The 23,298-nt window shown below is 53.1% G+C and overlaps 5 protein-coding genes across 5 annotated transcripts; 2 read left to right on the top strand and 3 right to left on the bottom strand.

Annotated features, from left to right (window-relative positions):
• Positions 1-5,157: 5,157 nt before the first annotated feature.
• CCM_09501 (O-methyltransferase family 3) lies at positions 5,158-5,972 on the bottom strand (the record flags this gene model as incomplete). Its single annotated transcript, XM_006674634.1, has 2 exons — positions 5,158-5,527; positions 5,581-5,972. 2 exons carry the CDS (start codon positions 5,970-5,972, stop codon positions 5,158-5,160), a joined length of 762 nt encoding a protein of 253 aa, XP_006674697.1.
• A 617-nt stretch (positions 5,973-6,589) lies between these two features.
• On the bottom strand, positions 6,590-10,277 carry CCM_09500 (uncharacterized protein; the record flags this gene model as incomplete). The annotated part of the gene is made up of 5 exons (XM_006674633.1): positions 6,590-6,717; positions 6,777-7,872; positions 7,940-8,413; positions 8,468-9,769; positions 9,825-10,277. 5 exons carry the CDS (start codon positions 10,275-10,277, stop codon positions 6,590-6,592), a joined length of 3,453 nt encoding a protein of 1,150 aa, XP_006674696.1.
• Positions 10,278-10,930: 653 nt separating this feature from the next.
• Positions 10,931-12,926, top strand: CCM_09499 (uncharacterized protein; the record flags this gene model as incomplete). The annotated part of the gene is made up of 6 exons (XM_006674632.1): positions 10,931-11,020; positions 11,077-11,297; positions 11,367-11,512; positions 11,740-12,318; positions 12,400-12,493; positions 12,578-12,926. The coding sequence occupies 6 exons, from the start codon at positions 10,931-10,933 to the stop codon at positions 12,924-12,926; spliced, it is 1,479 nt and encodes a 492-aa protein (XP_006674695.1).
• Positions 12,927-14,728: 1,802 nt separating this feature from the next.
• Positions 14,729-19,603, bottom strand: CCM_09498 (RHS Repeat protein; the record flags this gene model as incomplete). The annotated part of the gene is made up of 2 exons (XM_006674631.1): positions 14,729-14,806; positions 14,870-19,603. The coding sequence occupies 2 exons, from the start codon at positions 19,601-19,603 to the stop codon at positions 14,729-14,731; spliced, it is 4,812 nt and encodes a 1,603-aa protein (XP_006674694.1).
• A 762-nt stretch (positions 19,604-20,365) lies between these two features.
• On the top strand, positions 20,366-22,905 carry CCM_09497 (uncharacterized protein; the record flags this gene model as incomplete). The annotated part of the gene is made up of 4 exons (XM_006674630.1): positions 20,366-20,696; positions 21,574-21,754; positions 21,803-22,112; positions 22,186-22,905. 4 exons carry the CDS (start codon positions 20,366-20,368, stop codon positions 22,903-22,905), a joined length of 1,542 nt encoding a protein of 513 aa, XP_006674693.1.
• Between the last annotated feature and the right edge of the window lie 393 nt (positions 22,906-23,298).

The following is a 23,298-nucleotide window of genomic DNA, read 5'->3' as shown; positions in this document are numbered from 1 at the left end:
TTTTTCAATCTTTCGACACAGTCGTAGCAGCACCAGTGAAGATGCCCACGCGGCCAAGGGCCAAGTGAGGCGAACCGTGTGGCGTTTTCGGCAAGCTTGCGCCCGCCCGTCAATGCGCGTTGGGACGGCCTGCAGGCGCTTCAAGTAAAACGTGACGCCTGGTCGTTGGTATCTTATTGGTTCTTGGGTATAGTGTGCTGTGTGTCTATCTATGGTTCTGCCTTGTTACAAGAGATGGTGTACATGGGCCCCTGTGTCCCTGCGCAATTGTGTGCCGTTCTATCCTCTGCATGTAAACATGCCCCCCTCGGCCAATCTTACGGTCCAGACTTATTCCTGGCCCCATTTGTGATGAGAAGTGTCATCATGTGGTGGTTGGTGTCGCCTTCTCCTGTCCGCCCGGGAGGAGAGCCGCGGCATACCTAGGGTAAGTAATGGTAGGCCTGTCAATCAGAGGCGGGAAATTGATTCCAAGATGACCGCGTAAAAGAGGGCGGATAGCGTTATTGGGATTCGGCGCCGAGTTCGGTTTCACTGATTTAAAAAAAATCTGCCTGGCACGGCTCTGCTTCCGCCGGTGGTGCTGTCCAGCCCGTGCGTACCTCCCGACAGGGCCAGTAATTTATCGCATCTTCATTCGTCTCCTTCAAGCTCGTATGCTTCGCGCATTGTTCTCACACCATGATAAACGGCGCCTCCTCCATCTGCAGCCCCAGGCCGTCATCGTCGTCCAGCCTCACGCTGTCGTCGTAGTACGGCGCCGTCTCCGGGCTGCTGCCGTTGCTCGTCGGCCAGGGCTCCTCCGCGCGTCGCGGCGCGAGGTGGTATCCGTTGCTGCGCTTCGGGCGCCGCGGGCGCCCCGGCGGCGTGCTTCCCGGCGAGCGCTGTCCCGGGGCGGACTCGGGCGAGGCGGGGGACGACGCTCCGCGCGGGATCCTAGCGACCCTGTAGGATGCGGCAAAGATGTGTTCGCGCGGCATCTGCTTCGGCTGCTGGTGGTGCGCGAACGCGGCCATTTCCGGCGGGCCGCCGAGCAGGTCCTGGTAGAGAAAGGGCAGGGTGCTGCTGCCGTCGGCGTACATGTCGAACTGGCGCAGCTCCTGCTGCGTGGCGCCGACGAGCCAGGCGTCGTCGGTGGCGGTCAGGACGCCGGTGAGGAAGTAGCCCTGGCGGTCGGCGCACTGCTCGAGCAGGGCGCGGACGTCGCGGGCGTAGCGGCCGCCGTCGTCGGGGGCGTGCATGAGGGCGTAAAACGCCGTCGCCGGGTCCGCCACGACGTACCGCCGCACCAGCCGGCACTCGAGCAGCACGCCGTGCTGCTGCTGCTGCTGCTGCTGGTCGTCCATGCGCAGCAGCCGCGGACCGTCGAGCAGCCGCGCGACGTGCGCCGCCACGCCCTGGCTGCGCGCCATGGCCATGAAGTCGGCGAGGCGGATCGGCGCCGAGCACTTGGGCACGACCGCCGCGGCGCCGGGGGTGCTGTGGCTGCTGTCGGCGCCGGGGCTGCGGAGGAAGGGCGCGGCGGCCATGAGCGGCGCCGTCTTGGAGGCGACGACGCGGCAGAGCAGGTTGGACGCTTCCGAGGCCGCAATGGGCTCCTGCAGAAGCACAAACTTGGCGTGACTCATCGTGTACAAGTCGGGGGAGGGGGGTTTCGATTTCCTGTTCTGTCAAGCAAAAGCAGTCAACCCGTACTGTTTTGTAGACTGGGTAGACTGTATCGTTTTATACAGCTCGTCTCGGGGGGTTGCTATCGCATCTGTGCTGGCAAGAGAGACAAGGAACGGCTGCGGATGGCCTCGTTTTCCGCAATACGCTGATATGGTATTTCTGGCTTCATGGCTACGACGCAAAAAAAAAAAAACCAAGGCGCCCAAGTCCTATTAATGGAAACGCGCAGTCGCAGGGAAAAAAGCACTGGGCACGACGCACGCCGCGGAGCCAACCGAGATCACCGGAGTTGATGGTGACTGGGACCAGGGAAACAGCCTCGGTGGAGGAGTGTTTTGGTGTCAAAGGGCGTGTAAGAGCGGCTCGAACTAGACAGCCCTTCACCCCCCTCCCCCCCATGTAATCCGTCATGGCACAGAGAAAATAGACAGACCGTGTACGCCAGTGCAGCCTTTGCGCGGCCATTCTCTGCTCCCTCGATGACCGAAAGCGGGAACCAAGCCCCGATTTCTGAGGTGAGACAGCATGCTTGGCCGTGGGTGAGCTCGAACGCTGAGCGACCCTGAGTTTTTCTACAATCACAGAGTATAGTGTCAACAATCCTCTTGTGGTGGTGGGTAAGCCCGTTGAGTTCACTCGTGTAAGCGGCCAGATTCCGCACCGACGGGTGGGTGTTTTTGTTCAGCCTGGGGGCAATGTTGAACAAGGTTATTATGGACAAAAGACAGGGCGGAAACACACGCCCATGCGCTCTGGATTTTTTCGTCTGTCCGTCTGCCCGCTGTCCGTCTGCAGGCGTTAACCTTGGTGGTTGCATGGGTGCCCATGTCTGGGCGCTCGAGTGGCGGGCTGGAACCATCGACTTTGTGGGGAGGGAAAAGATGAGGCACGATGGTTTTGGAGTGTGTCGCACTTTGTTTTTGCGCCGATGCTGGTATACAGATTGGTGTAGAATGATGTACATACTGGAGTACGAAGTACATAGTTTGTAGATAGGCACTTCCGCCCCGTCTTGTTGGCCCCTGCTGAGACAAAGCAGCTCTCGTGACGGATACTAAATCCGAATACTGTACGAATTAGATTATCAGAAGCGGCTGTTATGTACTAGTTACATACGTTACATACCTAGGCCCCCACATCAGCCATGTGCATCTAGCCATGTGTACCGAGTACATCGCGTAATGCATCTGCAAAGTGCCGTATAAGCTTGCTCACAAGTCTTTTGTAGAGGACACAAACATCAAGGAGGATCATGACGTCCCCTGCCAGCTGTGAGTGGCAGCAGCTCCGGGTTGCCGCTCCCGAGTTCCTTCAGGCGCCACCACCGCAATATTGGCTCACAGCAACTCTACCAAGATTCAGCCTCACCCCCAACTGCACAGACTACATACGCAAGTGCGTCTTTCTCTCCCGTTGCCCAGATCTGGCGCGCACAGGAATCCGGGTCGTATTTCGCGCTCTCGGCCCTTGGGCTTGGAGCGCAGCTGAGCGCGCCACCTGAATCTCTGGCTTGAAGTGCCGGCGAGCGTATCATGATTCGTCGTTGAGAAGCCTTTGCCTTGACTCTTGTTTCCCTGTTTCCCTGTTTCCATAGATCGGCCACACGTCTGCACGGTTCACCTGTCAGACACCCGACCAACCTGCGAATCCCGCAGCTTGATGAACCTGGACTTTGTCAGAGTCATTGTATTCAGCACTTGCCGGCCGGCGATTCCTGACATCCCTGCTCATTCCAGCCCCCGCGGAACCCTAACCAGCCCCAGTGCCCGAAGCGGTAATTTTTGGCGGGTTAAAGGGAGCTGACCACGCCAACTGTGTAGGGGTCTCCTTCTCTCTCTCTCTGTGTCCAACTATTTTCTTGATACTCGGTTGGCGAAATCTGTACGAGTACGGAGATGGCCATCTTTGTCGATGACTACGTAATTCGCCGATTCTCCGGCCATCTAGTTGCCAGTATTTCCCCAAGACACGGCCGAGATGACAGCATCCAATTGTCCTTTGTCTGCGGGGGCCCAACTGCGACCAAGAGCGGCCTTTACAAGTCCATCATGTACCTAACAGGTGTTATATTCGAACAACGCACGCTCAAAGGCTAATCTCGCTTCGGGGCTGGGCTGCTGCAATCGACTCCGCCACGTGCATCGACAGGATTTCAGCGGCCCAAGCCATTCTGTTTCTCGATTCGTAGCGTGGAGGAGACGAGTCACTGAAGAGTCAGTCATTCGCTCATCACGCACCACAACCCAGTATCAGTGCTGAATCGTGGCAGACCCCTAGTTATCTAGAAACCTAGTTTCACCCCCGAGGCTTTCGGCAGCCGATCGTCTCAACGTGATTTCCTTGGGGGCAAAACGTCACAATCCCCAGGGGGACCCCTGATCGGCTCCGTTCCGCCGTTGTCCCCCAACGTCGATAGGCGGCGGAATTCGTGCCAATTTTTTTCTTTCTTCTAAAAACAAATCCCCTCAGCTGAGGCCCTCGATGCACCTCCGAGGCGGACTTGCTTGGCATGGTTTTCCCGCCCGGTCCATGTAACGCGCCCCCTTGCTTTCTGACCACCCCCCCCCTCCTCCCCTTTTCATCCGCCGCCCGGGGATTTTGATGCTGCGCCGGATGCATGGGCACACCACACCCCGTGCATTGGAGGCGAAAAAGCACAAGACTAGAACAAAACAGCGGTTCAGCTCCATCTCCCATTTCGCGGTGTCGTTAACCGGACATGGTTAAAGCCCAGTTGTGGCGTGCTGCAATGGCCATTGTTGTTACCAGCATTCTTTATCTTTTTTTTTTTTTTCCTTTTGCAAGGCGGCACGGCTTGTTTGACATGTTCCGATCAGGAGCTTCGTCTCGACAGATTCCTTTTACTAGGCTAACGTCATTGGGCGCCCTTGATCAGATGGCTCCGTTTTAGCATGGTGCTCGGATTCCGCCTCGTTACTGGAAAGGTGCGTATCATGACTCAATAGTGAGGAAGGTTTAGTTAGAGTTCAATCTACGAGCGGCATTTCAGATCCATGGCGTAGTTTCAACGGTTCCGCCACATTTTCGCTCGCCAAACCTTGTTGCGAAGGGCCTCGTCGCTCGTGTTGTCCATCTCCAGTTACGAGGTCGATGACTATCTCGAGACACCACCCTGTTGCCCGCAATCTCACTCTACAGCCAGGTCACGCAACAATGACAAGCCATGTACACATTAATTACTACCGCCCATCAATCACGGCACGTTTCCTGGCGTCTTTGCGACGAGCCGCCAGACACCAAATTTCACACACCTGCCAAGTTCACCTGAGCTACCAGGGCGCCTCAAAACCGGTGAGGCAGATTTCCTCGCCTACTGCACTATTCTTTGACATCGAACAATGACAGTACTCTCTGTTTTTTTTTCTTGTTTTTTTTTCACGTCTGCGCTCAATCCCAGTGGCTACTTTGTATACTACTTCCGCCAAGTCCGCTCGCTACCTGCAACGGACCAGGCTCTTACACGCTCTAGTCACGCAGCATCGACATGCCAACCCCGTCAAACAGCGGCATCAGAAACGCTTCCAACCTCTCGCTCTTGAACGCCAGGTCGTTGAACTCGCGGAGCGCCTCCACGTCATTGTCCTTTTCGTACTCGCTGCGCTCGCGGTCCTTGGCGCCCGCCGCCGCCCACGGGTTCTCCTCGCTGTCGTTGGCCACGAGGCCGCGGCGCAGGATGTTGTCGGCGAGGATGACGCCGCCCTTGCGCAGGAGGCGTCCCGCGCCGGCGCCCGGCTGCGACTTTTCGAGAATCGTGCGCAGATACGCCGGGTAGCCCGTCTTCTGGGCATCAATAAAGACGAGATCATACGGCTCCTCGGGGCTGAGCTTGGCCAGGCTAGCAAAGTTTTGTCAGTACAAAACCCCACGCATCGCCAAAGGAACACTCACGTCTCGAGGGCGTCGCCCTGAATCACCTCCACATTCTCCACGCCATTCTCCTGGAACGCAGCCCGGGCCGCGTCCGCATACTCGGGCTTGAACTCGAGCGTGGTGACGCTGCCGTCGCGGCCGACCGCGTGCGCCCACACCATGGCCGAGTAGCCGACAAAGGCGCCAATCTCGAGCACGCGCTTGGCGCCGACGGCGCGCGCGATAAACGTCTGGAACTGCCCCTGCAGGTTGGAGATCATGTAGTCCATGCGCGGATGGCTGGCCACGATGCGCGCGTGGTAGTCGCTGATGTGCGTCGGCAGCGCCTCCGAGTGCGCCGCCGCGTAGTCGACGACGCTGTCGGTGACGGCGTCGTTGGAGTACAGCGCGTTGGTATTGGCAGACTTCATGGTTCCGATTCCTGATGGTTTTTTCTTGTTTTGCAATTTGAAACGCGCACGAAATGGTGATTGCCAGCGTGGTTTATATCTAAGCACGCCGCCGGCTTCGGCGCTAAGCCCACATCGCCGAGGCGACCCCGCGCACTGTACTATCGAGGCTTGACCACTGGGAGCAACTGATGACGCAACGCACGCAAACAACCAGACAACATGGGAAATGGCACCTGGCAGCCATAACCAGCTCCTCACTTTCATGAGACACAGAATTTATATCTCCGAAGTGGCCGACTGAGGCGAGTGAGAAGCAATCTCCCGGGTACCACGCCACCAAGCTGTCGTTATCCGTGTAAATGATGACGCGCCGTCTCCTAATTACACATGATTCCATCTTCTACCAGGTCCAGAAAATCGCGCCAGTCGCTTCATGCCACTGTCATGCATCCTATTTATATAGGTAAAGGCCCCATTGAATTCGAATTTTATATACGCTAGAACTAGACAACCATTTCAGATCTAATAGTAGGAATTCTCATCTTATTTGTTGTCAGATAGCACATCATGGAATTGTAGTCCAAGTATATATACTTGTACTCCGAGTCTCTACCTACTAACCTCCTACTATCCTGCTAAATGTTTATGATTCCATAGTAATGCTTCTTCGCTGCTTTACCCCACAATTGCGACCCGATGACAATGTAGCTGGCGATGTCAAGCCCTAGTGATATGCCCTCGGCAGTTGCTCGGCTGGGAGAAGCTAGTTCAATACGTCAGCGACAACTCAACCACAGAATGGAAATTACTTGGTGTCCATACCAGGCGGGAGAAAGTGCCCGATATCGCCCACAATCAATCCAGCCTCTGACAATACCGCGATATTGACGTCAAGCGTGGTCCACATGTTGGACTCTGCCGTAGTGTTCTCCTTGTACTCAAACACCTTGACGGCCAAGATGGTGCCGAAGCTGGCCGTTCCCAGCAGACACTCGAGCACCGCAAAAATCTTCTCCTTCATGGCGGCCTCGATGTAGCGCAGGAGGATCGTCAAGCTCGCTTTGCCAACACCAAGGCCCCAGGATGCCCAGCGCAGGTCCATGTGGGAGGCCTTTACAAATGGAACGGAGAAGACTACACCAATTACCGAGAAAACATTCTTGACTGGGCGACCGTACTCGTCCCAGAGTTTGGACGGCAGACCTTTGCCTCCCGCAGGCCCTATGCTCACGAGCTCGGACGGCGTACCTTTGTGACCATGGCGCTCGCTTATGCGCCCAGAGGATGAGCCGTCCATGTCAACGTAGCTCACGCTGATCACCGTACTCACTGTATCGACAATCTGCATAAAGACTTGCGAGAACATGTGTGTCACACCCATGAGGCAATTCAGAGAGTAAGCGCTGTCGTTGAACTGCTGGCCAGCAATCATAGTCTTGTAGTCCACCTGGGTCGCATCCACGGGTGCCTTTTTGTAGATCATTTTGTGTAGTATCGTTGTAGGAAAGGCGACCAGGAGGGCCAAGCCGTCCAAAACTGTCAAAGTTGATCCGGTCCATGACTTGTAGAGAGCAGAGATGACAGGGATCCTGATCTCGTGGTCAATCAGCGCGGCAAACTCGCGTATGACTGTCTCCAGCACATCCAAGAATCCATGTATCAAAGTTTGGATAATATCCACGATGCTCATCATGGTTGCTGCAGACAGCGTCCTCAAAATCGCCGCCACCTGCGGCCATGATCCTGCCGTAAAGAGCTTGACGAGCGCCTCTCCGAGATGCAACATAATCGCCTCCCCATCCTTGGCAGCTTTGGCCAGGAATGTATCGAAGAAATGCTGCAGCTTCGCATCGCCCCCATCGCCCACGGAGCGGCTGTCGCCCACGATGCTGAGTCCCTGAGCACCGCCGTGATGAAACTAGACATCAAAGTTAGTGAGAATGACTGGGACCTGGAACATCACTGTGAGAAAATATCAAAGTTACCAGATTGACAGCCCAGTTTACTTTGCTCGATGTGAGCGCGGTAGAGTTGTTCTGACCCGGCGGAGGCTTGTCGAGAGCGGATAACTGCAAGTCGCCAGGGACCGGTTCATGCCCCCAGTTCCCTATATTCGTTTTCAGCAGGGCTAGAAAAACGTCACTTTTTTTCTTCAACGTCTCAATGTAGTCGGGTGCGCATTTGAGTGCCGATCTCGCCAGGTGTGCCACGGAGTTGTGCGTCTTGACAATGTCGCCCCATTCGAATATATACCCAATCCACTCGATAACTTCCTTGCCGAATTTGAGAATCTTGTTGACAAGAAGTTTGATGCCGTTCCATGCCTCCGAAGCGGTGCGCACGATCCAGCGGTATGCCGCCTCTCCGACGTGTAGAATAAACTCATAGCCGTCTTTGATCTTTCGTACGAGCCAATTCTTGACCGCTTCAAATTTCTCATGAAACCAATGCAAAGCTTGCTGTTTTCACCAACTTAGAATGCTGTGTTCACTTAAAGCAAATTGATAACTCACACGTCCCAGTTCGGTAATACTGTCAATGATGTTGAAGACGATCGGATGGTCATGTGGTACTGACCCGACGTAGGTAGCGCTTGGCGGGGTAACATTTCCGTCAATCACCGACATCATACATTTTATCGCGGTCGATACTTCCTTGATGTCATCTTCTCTATTTCCGATGTGCTTCAGCAGCATTGGATCTTTTCGCAGCCCGTCTGGGTCCGATACCCGTCGCAATGCCTCCTTGGCCTTGACATTCGGGTCAACGGTGCAGGTTTTGGATGTTTTCACGTCTGTCAAAGTGAAGACTTCGGAGAATAACGAGTCACATGGAGTCGTGATACTGAGACATCCTCTTGAGTCAGTTTTCACCTCTGTCCCCTGGACACCGGGTCCAACCTCACTAGCCACGCCATTCACCAGCGTGGATGTGCGGCTGTCGCTGTGCAGTCGCAGCTGATGATTGGGAAGGGGCATCTTTTTGCCATCCATGACCACCACGTGCGTGACATGGGCTTGGAACTCGGACGCGTGATCCATGTTCCGGATCAAAAGCGGCACGCTGTTCCAGTAACCGCTGACCGCGTTCATCTCCAATACTGACACTTCCTTTTCTCCGCTGTGGTAGACGTACTGCTCCAATTGTCCTTCTGCAGCCTTGAACGCGGTAAAATTACCACCTTTCCCGTCCGGAATCAAGGACACGGGCGACTTTGTATTGTTTGTGAGTGAGTCCGGGATCAGGTAGCTGATGCCACGTCTCGCGCTCTCGCCCCAGATGGAGATGCTTTGATCAAGGGGCGAATGCGCCACGAAAAGCCCGTTGGTGCAGTCAAACGGAGTTGTCGAATGTTTCGACAGCGACAGACCAGCAGCTCTTCTTTTTGTCAGACTGCTGTGGGGGAAGTAGTGCAGATCTGCTCCTCCGACGAGGAGATCTGCAAAGCCATTTTGCTGCGGTATAGTAGCCATGGTCGTCGAATCTTTAGGACATTCGAGAACAAATACCGATCGCCTTTTGTTCAGCGCCTTGATATTGAGGTAAGTGCCTGGTCCCTCGTCGTATAGGAAAGCTATTGCTGCTGTGTTGACAGCTTTCTCCGGGTTGTCATCGCTCATCCATTCGATTGTAAGCGGCTGAAGAGCCAAAATCTTGGTGGCATTGGAAGGCAAAAGCTGCTTTTCTACTCGCAAAGTCCATGTGGAGCCGGCGATACGGTCAACTACCACAGCCATGACATCGACTGTTCCTAGCTGGTTCAAAGGCTTATAAGTGAGCAATAAGGTAGGATAAATGCCTTTTGTAGGCGGTCCCTATGACACGTGAGTCTCTTCTCGGCGGTTTATCTGGCACAAGGTTGTGATTTACCATGAATATGTCCACAATCTGAGTCTTCTCAGATGGGCCCATCGACGATGTCAATGGGATCGTTCGGTTGCTGAACGGGAGAACGAGATCCTGAGGACTCATAGGCTCCAATAGGAACAACTGTCCCTCAGTGCTACTCTTTTCAATTGCCAGCGCCAGATAAACCTGACTGGTTGTCGGATCCTGAACGGCCTGCATGGCCGCCGCCTTGTAATCACTGGGTAATGCAAGATGCGCACCCAGATCGAACTCCTCGTACAGGCCCGAGGTGCCCTTCTTTAGCAAATAGAAGCGACATAGTTGCGTTTTTTCATCCCGCCACAGGTGACCTAGAGCCAGTATCATGAGGTTGTGGTGCTCATCTCGCAGCGCGATCAGGCGAGCCGTTTCTGCTATGCCTTGTGCCGCGACATAGTGCTTCATAAGCTCGGTATCTGCAGAGATATTTTCCATCGTGTTTGATGTGATTGACTCGGGGTTACCTTTGCTCTGCAGGTATTAGAAAGCCGGCAATGAGATGGGAGTTGGAGCGATGATAGCCGCAACTAGAATTAACAGGAAGCGCGGTAGGTCCCCTTATATAAGAAATGTTCTGAACCATTACTCTAAAACATCTCCATCGCAAATTCCAAAGCATTGCAAATCTATGATTTGACATTTGCGACCCTCTGTCTGTTACACGGAGCCGCCGGGCACCCTGCAACTCCCCTAGCAATTGTCAACAGGGACCGGGATACACACTCAACTTGTTACATCAATAGAGTTGAAGAAGCTCGTAGATGGCAAAAAGAATTGCATGGGAATCGATTGATACTTTTAGTGTCATGCGAAGTTGGTTTCGTTGATGCTTCTCAGCGAAATCTCCACAACCAGAAACCCAACGCCATACGCTTCTACGTGATCATAGTACTCGTTATCGGTAAGAAGCACAAGTTGAGATTTCCCGTGCTTCTTACCGATAACGAGTACTATGATCGTAGAAGCGCAATATTTCCTAGGCTATGTGTTGTATGTCGATATATCTACTCCCTCTTCCCTAGGTTGTTCATGGGTGCAAATCACGATCTGTTATCAAGACTGCCGGGAAAAGAAAATTAAACTACAGTATGGAGTTTCTGGGTGCCAGTATCAGTGCCAGTGCAGAGGAATCTCATTACGAGGTGTGCCTAGTCAATGAGCGGCATACAGTTCCACAGGTATGAAACCATCATAGCACCCTATGTATGACCAACTAAAATCTGTGTCCGTTTAGGTTGTGGCCTTGACCCAAGGTGCAATCAACTACAACCTCAGGGCCTTGTTCTTCCTAAACAAGGACTTGAAAACTATCAACGTTACTCGTGGCGGCAAATACATCCGTGCAACGACGAAAGCAGGACAGATATCCATTGCAGATGGTATCAAAGAGAACAACATCGTTTTCTACCACTGCTTTTTCGTTTCTGGCGAAGCCAAGCTTCCGAGCCACACAGGGTAAGCAATAATTACACTCTCCCGATGTTTGGTTGCTCATGCCTTATCTTTTAGCACTGGGTTGGTCAGCGTTGATCTCTCAGGCTGGGAACTCGTCTTTCCGGTGGAAGTTGGGAAGATGAAACTCGGCAGCGGGCCTACGCGCGATCGCCTCGTGCAGGAGTTGAATCGGCCTGGTGATTTCGACATCCTTGCTTTGTTTCTCGATTTTACTAGTAAGCCAGACTAGTTTCTCTTGGTACCGGAGCATGTACTCACCCGTTTACTTTAGAGAGCCAAGTCTTTTCATACAGGTCTGTTGTTTCCGTCTTGTAGCTGTACACGTGCTAACATCTGAAAAGTCATGCTTTAACTAAGACACCTGGGTTCTCATTCAGAGGTCTCCAACTGCAAACTTTCCTGCATCTTATGCAATATTGGGCTCAGTCCATACATGAAAAAGCACGAGACAATGTGACCTTTTCATATGCTCTCCAGACGCAGGAACCACAAAAGGTATCGCCAGGTACGGATGCATTCGCGCCTACCGGTATTCTGAATGTGCATACATATCCGTACAAAGAACCAAAGACTGGAACCACCGTATACGGGCTTACGACGGCTGGCGACCGGAACGTGCTTCTTTTCATACTGGGAAGCACAGCAGTGGCTAAGCCTGCCACGAGTCTCTCCTGGAAGGGAAACCTGGCAATGGCCGGCTCTGACGGGACTCTCGGCATCAGCTACGATATCATGTGGGACAGATTTTTGCTTCGGAAAGACCTCGCTTTGCTCAATGACGTGAATGTTGTGATGTCTAGCTACATGAGGATCAATTATTTCAAGCTATTGCCCGACGAAAAAGTTGGCTTCAGGCCGGATTTCAGCTTCGATTATGGAATCAACCAGTCTGAAGCCCACGGGGACGACTCCTACGCTTGGCCTCTGAATGACAAGGCGTCCTGGTTCTGGCGCTTGAGGAAAACAGAGACAAAGACAGCGAGCTGTGCCGAAAAGTGGTTTGGTACCCTCGAAGTTGCGAGTAAGGAGACCCGTCCCATCTCACCATTGACAGCCTAACTCTGTACAGATGATAGTTGGTGTAGCATGACTGTTAAAGCAGGCACAAATATAGTTCAGTGTAACGGCAACACAAGATTCGAGTGGGACATGAACATCGCTAGCAAAGACGGCAAAATCGAATACGCGTTCGTCAGGTATGCACAAACCAGGCCCTTTTCCTTAATCTTTCTTTTCCTTCTTGTAAAAGATGAAACTTGCGCTAACTTGACTGCTCCCAGAATGATTTTTGGCGTGCGATGGACGCTCAACTTTGCATTCCATGTCGACGACGATGGCAAGCTATACGCCACCGTCGACCTTCCCGAAGAGTCCTACGTAGTCGACGGCTATATTAAAAGTTTCAAGAACTTTGACGGAAAAGAAATCGCGGACGACCTAAAGCAGGCGATTCGCAAGACAAAGGACGAGTTTTTGCCCGTTTTCAGAAAGGGGTGCCTTCCAAGGCTCAACAAGGATATTGCCCGCGTCCATCAATTTGCCCTGCCCGGCCATGGCACTTTCCTGTACAAGAATCCCATATGGGGTATTCATGGTGATCTTTTAGTGGACTTGAAATACCTTCAGTGAGTTGCTGTCCCTAACGTTGTTCCGTTCTAGAGCTAATGTGAACTCTCAATGCAGAGGATAAAATGTTGACGCTTGGATGTTTTAGCGTATTTTACTCTTTCTCTCTAAAATAGGCGGAATGAAATAACTTTTTGAACTTGTTTCCAAGAATCGTCGCGAGGATTTCGAAGTAGCAACCATGGAGGCTGGAGGCTACCTCCTGAGGTTCGTTAATAATAAGGGGTCACGGGGCCTGCTACCGGATACAGTTGCCAGTAATATTTTTTTCTATCTTGAAGAAGAAGAGACAGGAACTCGCTTCGCGGTCGGCCGAGGTTAAACTCGTGAAAGAACTCCATACAACGACCGGAAGCCCCAAGACACTGAATATGTTGAATAGTACTCAAGGTCAAATTCATGCGGATCCCGCTTTTGCTGTTGTGACAGAATACAAGTTCCGGTTTCTCCAAATAATGTGCAATGCAGTGAAGCCTCCCAGTTCCGCCTCTCAACCTACGTCTGCGCCGAGCACCACGGAAACGTGCCTCGTGTTCGTAAAGTAGGCCAGGAAATGGACGCGCCGTCCTGCTCAAGCCTCGCATTTCTTCTGGGCCTTTGAGATGTCGACTTTTCTGATTTTCGGGTCCTTGGAGTTGAAGTGGACGTAATGCCGCCCAGGCTTGTGGCAGGACACATGGTACGTGCTCGGCTCCGAGTCGGTAAAAGAATATGTCGTCCCAAGCACCGAGCGGCACCAGCCGGGTTCCACGTCAATCTCAATGGCATAATGCCATACACGTGGCTTCGTGAGCTCGCAGTACTTGAATCCCTTGATGCCTGTGCATTCCTTGATATGGTCGGTCGGCGCCTGGTAGGTGCAGTTGTCGCAGTCACAGCCGTCCTGGACGGTCCAGTTCACATTGTACTCAGATGACAGCGTGTCCAGGCCTTCGGTTGCGGCAATAACCCGGCTGAGCATAAGCACCAGCAAGGCAAGGAACAACATGGTCGCGGTGATGGGTCGTTGATTGAGGTATTGGGATTGTGTATTGAAGACGAGGCGATAGTCCGTCCCATCGCATGAGGGAACATCGCTGTTGATATAGCAGGCAATGAGGAATGTCGAGCCAGCCACTGCTTCTCCAGTCCTAGAGGCTTTCATGTCTCTGTGGATGCGATAGACCTTTGCTAGAGTGTTTCTCAACCAAAGCCAGAAGAGGAAAAACGACGAGCCAACATGACTACGCGCATAGCTGCAGTTTGATCATGTTGGGGTATTCGAATACAATAAAACAAGGATAATAATAGTTAAGTTAAGGTTACTAATGATGAATTAACTAAATAATCAATAGCCTTCTTTCCCTTGATGGCTAGGATATCGATCTATAGACCTTGAAAGTAGGTCTTCCACCCCACGCTGGCCAAGGAGAGGCCAGCTTCAAGTTGCCTCCTTGCGCAGGGTCAACAGATCAAGAATCTTCAACTTTCAAGACATGTCCGCTCTACTGGCACTCTGTACACCGTGCTCGCTTAGTACTGCACGTAACGTAAATGCGTTGCTCTAACAATGCTCCATACAGCGCCCGTGCGGTACAGCACTCTGTGCTCTCTCCAGTACGCTAGTGTTGTTGAGTGGAAGCCTTCAACACCCTTTAATTGGTTCCGAGACACTTTGGTGTATGTACAGCAACAGTGCAATGTGTAGGGTTCATCTTGTATTTCTATGGTGGTTCTTCCAGATGCTGATGCACAATACATTGGAACTAACTGTCAAATTCCTACTCATTTTCTGGCCATGTGGTATAGAATCCGGACCGAGGTTACTACCAAGGTTCATGGTAAAGCCAATTGTCGTACAGGTTCAAGTACGTATAATCCATCTTCAGTTCTGAATCTCTCGACTACCGGAGTGCCTGTTAGTATCATGGCAAATATAGCGAGGGGGGCAAATGTGGTAGACTCACTACTTGGCTTGCGCTTCGAAGCAATGGTCTGTTGTCGTGGAAGGGCGGCCAGTTATCCTCAAAGCTATAGTAGCCCCTCTCCCCACGACCGAGGCTCCGTATCCAGGCAGCAAACCTGAACTCGGCGCCACCGGGCCGACTTTTGGCCACCGTCTGCCCGCCCATGGCTTGACGTTCAAACACGCGCTCGGCTCTCTCCGTCTTGGCCAGTCGCAAGCCAACTTGCAAAGTCTGCCAGCGGCTTGTAATCGGACGGAGCGCGCGCTGGACTACTCCCAGCCCAACGACGGCTCGGAGGGCGACGCCCGCGGCACCGGCAACAGCACCGCCGATGGCGCCCATGGCAGCGTCCTCTCCGATGCTCTCGAGCGTTGGCTGTTTGCCGTTGGCCACGTCGTACACGGCGCCCGTGAGCACGTCGGAGGCGGTTCCGGAGGCGATAAAGGCGCCCACCTCGACCGCGATGCTGGCGCCGGTCGGGGCGATGATGAGGCCGGCTGTGGCGATGCCGACCAGGATGCCAACCACGAGACCGACCCCGAGCATTGCCCAGTTCCGGCCGCTCATGTGGCCCGTGGGGTCCGTCCGGTTGATGGGGTCGCCCAGGCAGTAGGCGTAGGCGTTGATCTCGCCAGTGGTGAAGGGGCTCAGCGGCTCGGGCGTGTGGAAGCGCATCAGGACAGGGTTGTATACCCGGTACCCGTGGCCGAGGTGGTACCAGCCGCTGACGGGGTCGCGATACTGGCCATTGTAGCCGATGATGGCCTCGCCACGGCCAGATCCATACGGGCTGTAATGCTGATACTGCACGTCCTCGGTCGGCAGGGCAGTTTCGACAGACCCCAGAACAGACAAGTGCCCGTCGGTGGCCCAGAGCTGGACAGCGGATGTGCTATTGGCACCGTCTCCCTCAGAGATCTGTGCGAAATACTCCCCCGCATTAGAGAGAAAGCTGATCTTCAAGCCGTCTCTGATCATGGCGATGAGCTCGTTGGAGCGGTAGAAAAAGTAAGTGCTCTTCCCGCCAGCCTCCTGACAGATCAATCTGCCCGAGGCGTCGTACCGATACTTGCTGAGTATAAACTTTCCTGTCGCATCCGTCACTGCCACCAAGGCGTTCCGGCTGTTGTATGCAAGTCTCCTGCCCTCTTCGTCCCGTGTCAAGCGCCCATTCTTGTCATACACCAGGTCGATCTTGGCTGGGAAGCGGGAATCTGTGTTGGTGATGCCAACCAGTTGCGTTGGGTCATCTTTGCCAAAGGCGTAGCTTCGGACGTTCTGAGAATTGTCTTGGGAGATGGTCGTCATCTGTTGTATGTTGTCATAGGTATCGAAGACGAACTGCTGCGCTTTGATCGGCTTTCCCTTTTCGTCCGCTGGTGGCCGGGAGCCGGTGCATTTGTAGCTGACGAGTCTCCCGCGTTCATCGTACGCGAAGGATTCCTTGCGCAACACTGAACCTCCCCCAGTCTTGATCGCGCGCTCAGTCATTAGCCCCAGCTCATTGAACGATTGGCTCATCACCCAACTGACGCTTGTCTTTTCTGAGCTCCCATGACTGATCGTGCGCTTAATCTCACGGCCAAACTCATCGCGTTCCCTTTTAATACCGACGCTTTTCTTGGTCAATTCGTCAACGACGCGGCTGGAGGCCAGCCCATTGCTTGCATCATACTGCAACGTAACCGTGACGCTACCGTGTTTCACGCCCGTAAGCCTTCCGAACCCATCATAGACGCGATCCTCCACTTTCCCATGTACATTGGTGTATGCTGCCAATTTGCCAGCCATCGAATAGGTCCTGGCGGTGTATAGCTCCCGCTGGAGCCCTCTGACCTTGATCCTTTCCGACTTGGGCAGCCCAGATGCCAGGTACTTGCACTCGGCAGAAATGTCGGAATTGCTGGTGTTGAGCAGAAAACCAGATTGCTCATCATAGTCAAACGTGGCAACCTCGTCGGGACTTTGCAGTTTGGTAAGGCTGTTTGCCAGCGCGACGTTGTAAACGGCCGTTTTACTTTCTCCTGTCGGTGCAACGACTGTGCTCGGGCCTGGCGCAATTCCATTGTATATCTGGCTCTCTACGCGTCCTCCGACGGTCTGTTTCACCACACGACTCAACCCATCCAGCGATCGCTGGCCCATAACCTGATTCTTGGTCTTTTGGGTTGCTGAGTGACCAACCTCGACGGCAATTGGCAATGAACTGCTGGAGTGCCCTTCGTACACGGTCTTGATGATGCTGCCGTCCGGGCCAGTGGTCTGTGCCACACGGCCGTAGTCGTCGAGTTCATAATGATTTGAGTGACCAAACTGGTCAGTCTTCTGGACTAGACGACCCAAACCGTCATGCTTGTAGTTTGTAGTGCTGTAAGGTTGGTGTTTCCCGGTACCTTCCTTGCGCAGCAACTCCACGCAAGTGACATTTCCGAAGAGGTCAGACGAACTTCTCGTCCGTCCTTGACCCTCGATTCCTTCCACTTGGGTGAGATAGATAGGATCTTTGATGGACAAGAAAGCGGACAAATTGGACCCGGCGCTGCTCTTGACAGTCCTGCAGACTTGACCCCAGTCGTCATACTCCATTCTTGTCTTGCTTTGATGGCTTTGTGCTGCTGCTTGGCCACCTATGTCGCCGATCCAGTCATATTTGACGATTTCAACGCACTGCCCAATTTTGTTATAGCTTCTTTCCTCGATAAGCCGCAACGGTCCGCCAATGTCGCCTTGCGCCTCGACACGGCAAAGTCTCCCCAAGGCATCCGTTGTCTGCTTCGTTCTCATGCCCTTCGAGTCCGTGATCAGTACTATCGAGCCTGCCTTTTCCTTCGAAATCTGGTACTCTGCCTGCCGTGTTGCCTTGTGCGGAGTTTCTGAGGCCGCCGTGGCTTTCACTAGGCGATCCATTCCATCGTACTCGAACACATCACTCACGCCTTGGGCGTTTGTTCGCGAGAGCACCCGCCCCGATAAAAGGCTATATGTGACATTCTGTGCCGTGGTAAATTGACCATCCCAAGTTTTAGTATTTGTAAACTTTGTGACCATGCCATTGCAGGGGCTGTAGCTGTAGGTGAAGGCATCCGTTGTCGGTTCATGTCCTGCAATGGCAGTCGCTTCACTTTTCAGCCTTCCATGGTCCCGGTACCCTAGTTTTGCATCCTGATAATAATCGTAGGTTTTGGATAGCAACGTCTTGTTCTTTGCGGTATCCTTGAGCTGCATCTCTCGAGCCGCAACAAAGCTCCCGTGTCCAGTGACCATGGGCAGCTGTAAATAGTTGTACTGGCGCGTGTGCGTTGGTGCTGGAACCAAGCCACTATGTTTGGATGGATACACTGTTTCCTTTTTAACGTATCGACAGAATCCACCAGGATCTGCGGGGCAAAACAGTTCCTCGCCGGCTTTTCCAGCACCCTGTGGAGGATAATATTCTCGCTTGGTGCAGACGCCGGTCTTGTCTGTCTCGGATATGGGATTTCCCCAGTCATCGTACTCGTGCTCTGTCGTCTCGATGCGCGACCGTGCGTTGCTTCCCCCATGGTCCTCGTACGTCGTGGTGATCCTTGTTGGGAGTTGGAAACTCTTCCTTTGCCGCTCAAACACAGCGGCCGTATCTACCTTGTAGTCAACGGCATAGTTGACAACGGTCAATCCTTGTTCGCGCTTTGTCTCAACCAAAAGGTGGAATTTGTTGTAAGTATACGTCGTCTTCGGCCCGTCATCGACGGACATGGTTGCCGTGTACTTGTAGTGGGAGGAGGCGCGGTACAAGTTATCCACGCCGTCCTGCCAGCTCTGCACATCTCCAAAGCCAAAGAAGTTCTCTGGTGAGTAGGTGTAATGGGTAACAAGTGCAGGCTGGCCATGCCCCGGCTTCTTTGTGTGTACAAGAACGCGCGGGATAGCCTCCATAGGACCACCTGTCGGCAACAAGTGCCCCCGCGGCTCGTACTCTACCGCGCTCACGAGCTTTGCAGGATCTTTCACGCGCGTCAGTCGTTGCAGACTCGTGGACTTGACTAGGTACTCGGTGTAGAAAAACTCCCATGGCTGTAGCCGCGCCTCCTCCTGTGGCAGCTGCATTTCGGTCAGGAGACCGTCGTGCAACGTAAGTGTCGTAACACAAGCACTTTTTGTACCTGGAGCACGAGTTACCAGCACTTGGTTGCTTCGATATTTTATCTCGAGCAACGATTCGGAACCATGGCTGATTGCCGTAAGCAGCGGCGTACCATCGCCGTCTTGTGTCCAGCTCAACCTCAAAGCCTGGCCAGTGGAAGCTTGTATCTCGACAGGAACAGACACGCTATAGGTGTTGTGAAAGTTGGAAAGTCTCTCGATGAGCCCGCTCTTGTAGATGATCTGGTGGGTTGTGCCTCCGCTTCCCCCGCTGAATGTGAAGCTGTCTAGCCTTTTGTCCTTGATGGTGAGCGTGCCGAGAGAATCCACCTGAAAGTGCTCGCCAGTGGAGAGATACAACATCGGCGACTGCAAGCGATGTTTGTACGACGACAGGTTCAGAGACCATCCAAGACCAAACCCGACATTATACAGGCTGAGCGGGTTGTAGCTGAGAGTGAGGTTGAGAGGGGGGCAGTTCCGTGCCTCAGCGGGCGCCTTGAAGAGAGCGATGGAGCAGGTGAATTGACCAGTCCGAGCATCTACACCGTCACTGATGTAGCTGCCAAAGTTGAGACCTTGTGAATAAAGGGGTTTGTGTTGAGCTGACATATTGGATGGTATCTAGTGTAGAAGATGAATAGAGCAGAGCGCCTTGCTCATCTGATGGGGTGGGTATTTAAAAGCACAGGCAGTGAAACCAAGAAATGTTCGAGTTGATGTTTCCTGTTTGCTTTGTTCTGCAAATCTGGTGTCTCTTCTTTATACCAAGTGGCTTTCCGAAAATTTGTACGAATAATACTCGCTGCTATTGGGGTAGTGTGTAGTGTGGCTGATGATGCCTAGAATTTGGACTTTGATCGCGGCTTGCATTAACCACTCGGGCGGCTGGGATGTGCCTTTGCAGAGGATTGGACCAACTTGAAAGTAGCCAGCCTCATGTCCTTTGTATTTTGCAGAGAAACTTCAACAAAACATTATTGCAGGTGTGGACATGCATATGTGCTGTGGGTGCTGCATTGCTTTTTCCTTGGTGATTCTGTCGGGCTACCCTTGACGCACATCCGAGTCATTCGTTCTGCCATCTGTATACACAGAGCCCGGGACATACGTTCTGCCATCTGTATACACAGAGCCCGGGACATACATTCTGTGCCATGTACTTTGTATTCTTGAAGACGCTACCCTTGTCATGGGTGCTTGGCCTAGTCTAAAAGTCTGTACGAATGTATATCAATCTCTGACAGCCAGGCATACAACGGTGTCCAGCTTTGATCAACAAGAAGTCACTCACCATATTTTCAAATTATCCTACACAACGTTTACGTCGCTCGCACAAGAATCACACAAGTCTGGACGCCTGAGTAGATCAACATGCGACCACGGACTGTCCTGCCCGTTCTGACACTTTTGTCGGACATGATGACGTTCAGTTCGGCTGAGACTAAGAAAAGCGCCGATCCTGTTTGCTACGTTCACCGCCTGCCTCAGGGTGTCGCCTCCAAGTGTATCGGCAAGGACATATTACTGCGACACGGGGAAATTTGGTGCAAGAGCGAATACGACAAGCTGACAGGCGACTGGGAAGAGTTCAAAGATCCACGGGACGCGCGCATCGCAAATATTGGGAAAATATTCGTTTTCAATAGCACGAAAGAATGCACCCAAGTATATGAGAATATTGTCAAATTCTGCCACGGCACCGGTTGGTCGGGGGGGGTGTGGACTGACCATGGTGTCTCATTGAACATTAATATGTGTGACTGGTGACTGGTGACGCGGTCGCTCTTTGTTCTTGGGGTATTGGATGGTGGATTGGTCAATATGCGACATGAAACTGGTATCGCTGGCTTCTAGGAATACAAGTTATTACATGTACATGTCCTTGTTCAATCTTCAGAGCAAGTTCCTACCCGTCTTTTTTTCTTCCTTTTCTTTTCTTTAGCCCTGACAGGACTAAAAAGCAGCGTGGAATCGAGGTGAAATGGCAAAGCCAAACCCCGCGAACCTAGCACAGTCTCCGTGCGAACGGCATTCTATTTGGTTGATGCAGATAGTAGACACTGCTCCCGACGCCGTCGCCGCCAGCCACCGGCGCGTTCCGCCCGAAAGTTATTTCCATGTCGGGAAATATTAGCTCGTCTAAGCACAATGGCAGTGCTGTCTGTCTTGCTTGCATTCCAGTCAGCCAGCCACCAGAAGCGGACCTGTCACAAAAACTGTTAACGCCGTTGGTGCAGCACCATCTCCGAATCTCTTACCATGCTAGTCGTCGCGCAATTCCTGCCAAACTGCGCAAGATGCCGTAAAAGAGTCAGCTTTCAGCGTGCCTCGAAGCTGCAACCACGCTCGTCATGTATTTTCTGAACCACAGTCAATGATCAAGTATCAGCTGAACTGTCGGTCGATCCTAGCAATGACCAGAATGCGGCCACCCAAAGGATCCGCTGCGACGTAAATGTTTCAAGACGTCGGAGGCAAAGAATTAACGCTTAAGCCCATTTAAGAACGGGATGAATATAATTTGTACCGTGGTTGCTTCTCTGCGACTGTGCGATCCCCTAGCAACGTGAGCACGCCAGGGGCGTCAGTATCCGCGAGCATGGAACAGTTTCGCCAGGCCATACTAGACATGGTGGAGGCCGGCGATAGCCTTGAGATTGAGTCTCTAGCCAATCGCTTGCGCCCCTTTCGAGTCGAAACCGCCAACAATACCGCGGCATGCAGGTTAAAGCTCGTCCTAGAAGATGGGCTAGCAGCAGGGTAAATTGTGCCCGACTACAAGCGGTCCAGCCTGCTAACAAGCTACAGGAACTTGGAGGCAATGGCCGATCCCGCATTATCCACCCCGCCAACGACAGTGTACATGGGCGACGTCTCTGATAATTCAACCGACGAGAATGCGCTGAGTTTTCAGATGGACGACACGTGGTCCGAGTGGCTTATCACGCCGTCGTCAACTTCAAGTCCCTCAGCTGACGACTACCTATTTATGCCAAATGAAATGGCGGGCTCTGGGAGTGGTGAGGGTGATGCTGCCATGTGCAGTGGTGATGTGAATACTGTCATGTGGAGTGATAATGTTACTCCGGACATGACTACTACCATGGACAACTTTGGGGTGAGTTGAAACGACATGAATCCAAGCAAGCATCCATTGGCCATGTCTGACCAAGTTGCCGCACTGAAAATAGCTTCACAGCAACAGTCTCGCAACGTTGGGAATTGATCTGTGTGATAATACCTTTGATGCAAGCCCGCTCTCCTCTGTAGCCAGGTCAACGCTGCCTATCCAGGACTCACTGTCCATCCCGGACCTGAGTGCTGGGAGATGTGCATTCTCTTCCCGGACACTCTCAGTCCCCCGGCGCGTTCCGTTGGGCAGCAGCTCGGCCGAGAGCCCTGTGCATCTCACCGAGCTGCAGCGATACATCAGGAGCGACTGCTCCAGCTACATACGCGAGAATGCGGAGCGCTGGTCGCGGGACGGGCTCTGGCACCACTCCGAGTTCCCCAACCCCGAGAACGCGGAGCCGGGCTGCCATGGTCTGCGCACCGTGTACCACTGCATCTGCAAGCTCGACGTGCGCATGGAAGACGACGCCATTCGGAACAGGATCGCCATCATCGTCCTGCACGAGCGCTACGAGCGCAACATCCAGACGGCCGCCGCCGCCTACCAGGCCACCGGACAGACCAGCCGCGGTCGGGGCTACGCGTCCATCCTGGTCGACAACATCCTCGCCCAGATCCACGGCCATGAATGGGCCGCCGCCAGTCTGTGGCGCAAGAAGGAGCTGCGCGCAAAGTTTCACGATCGCAAGCGCTACGGCAAGCGGTGGTCGATCCTTGCCCGGTCGGCAGGACAAGGCATCTTGTTTCTCTGCGCACCACAGCTTGTTGCCATGGTGTAAGCCCTCGATTGGTATGGCTACCCGAACCTGCTAAAGCTAACACAAGTTTTCTTGTAGAAACAAAACAAAGGTCCCTTGCGAACATCTCCAAGCATTGGGCGATATGCTGTCCTGTGCCGACACAGAGACAGCCAAGGTGCTGCAAGCGTTCAATAGCACTGCAAAATCTCTTATCCATGGGATTGACGGAAATGACTGCGAAAACGACTTCATTTGCTAGTAACGGCACATTGCTTGAATAGACAGAAGCGTATGTCTCCGGTATCTGCGCCCATGCAGAAAAAGTTGGTTTAGCAGTGTGTAGAGCGGCGCAAATGCAGTTAGACACGGGTATTTACAGCACATGACCTGGAATTACAGCACATGACCTATAATTATAGCACATTAACTATA

The sequence above is a fragment of the Cordyceps militaris genome (assembly GCF_000225605.1).
Source record: "Cordyceps militaris CM01 unplaced genomic scaffold CCM_S00009, whole genome shotgun sequence".
Taxonomy (NCBI): Eukaryota; Fungi; Ascomycota; class Sordariomycetes; order Hypocreales; family Cordycipitaceae; genus Cordyceps; species Cordyceps militaris.
This window is presented reverse-complemented; position numbering and strand designations above follow the sequence as displayed.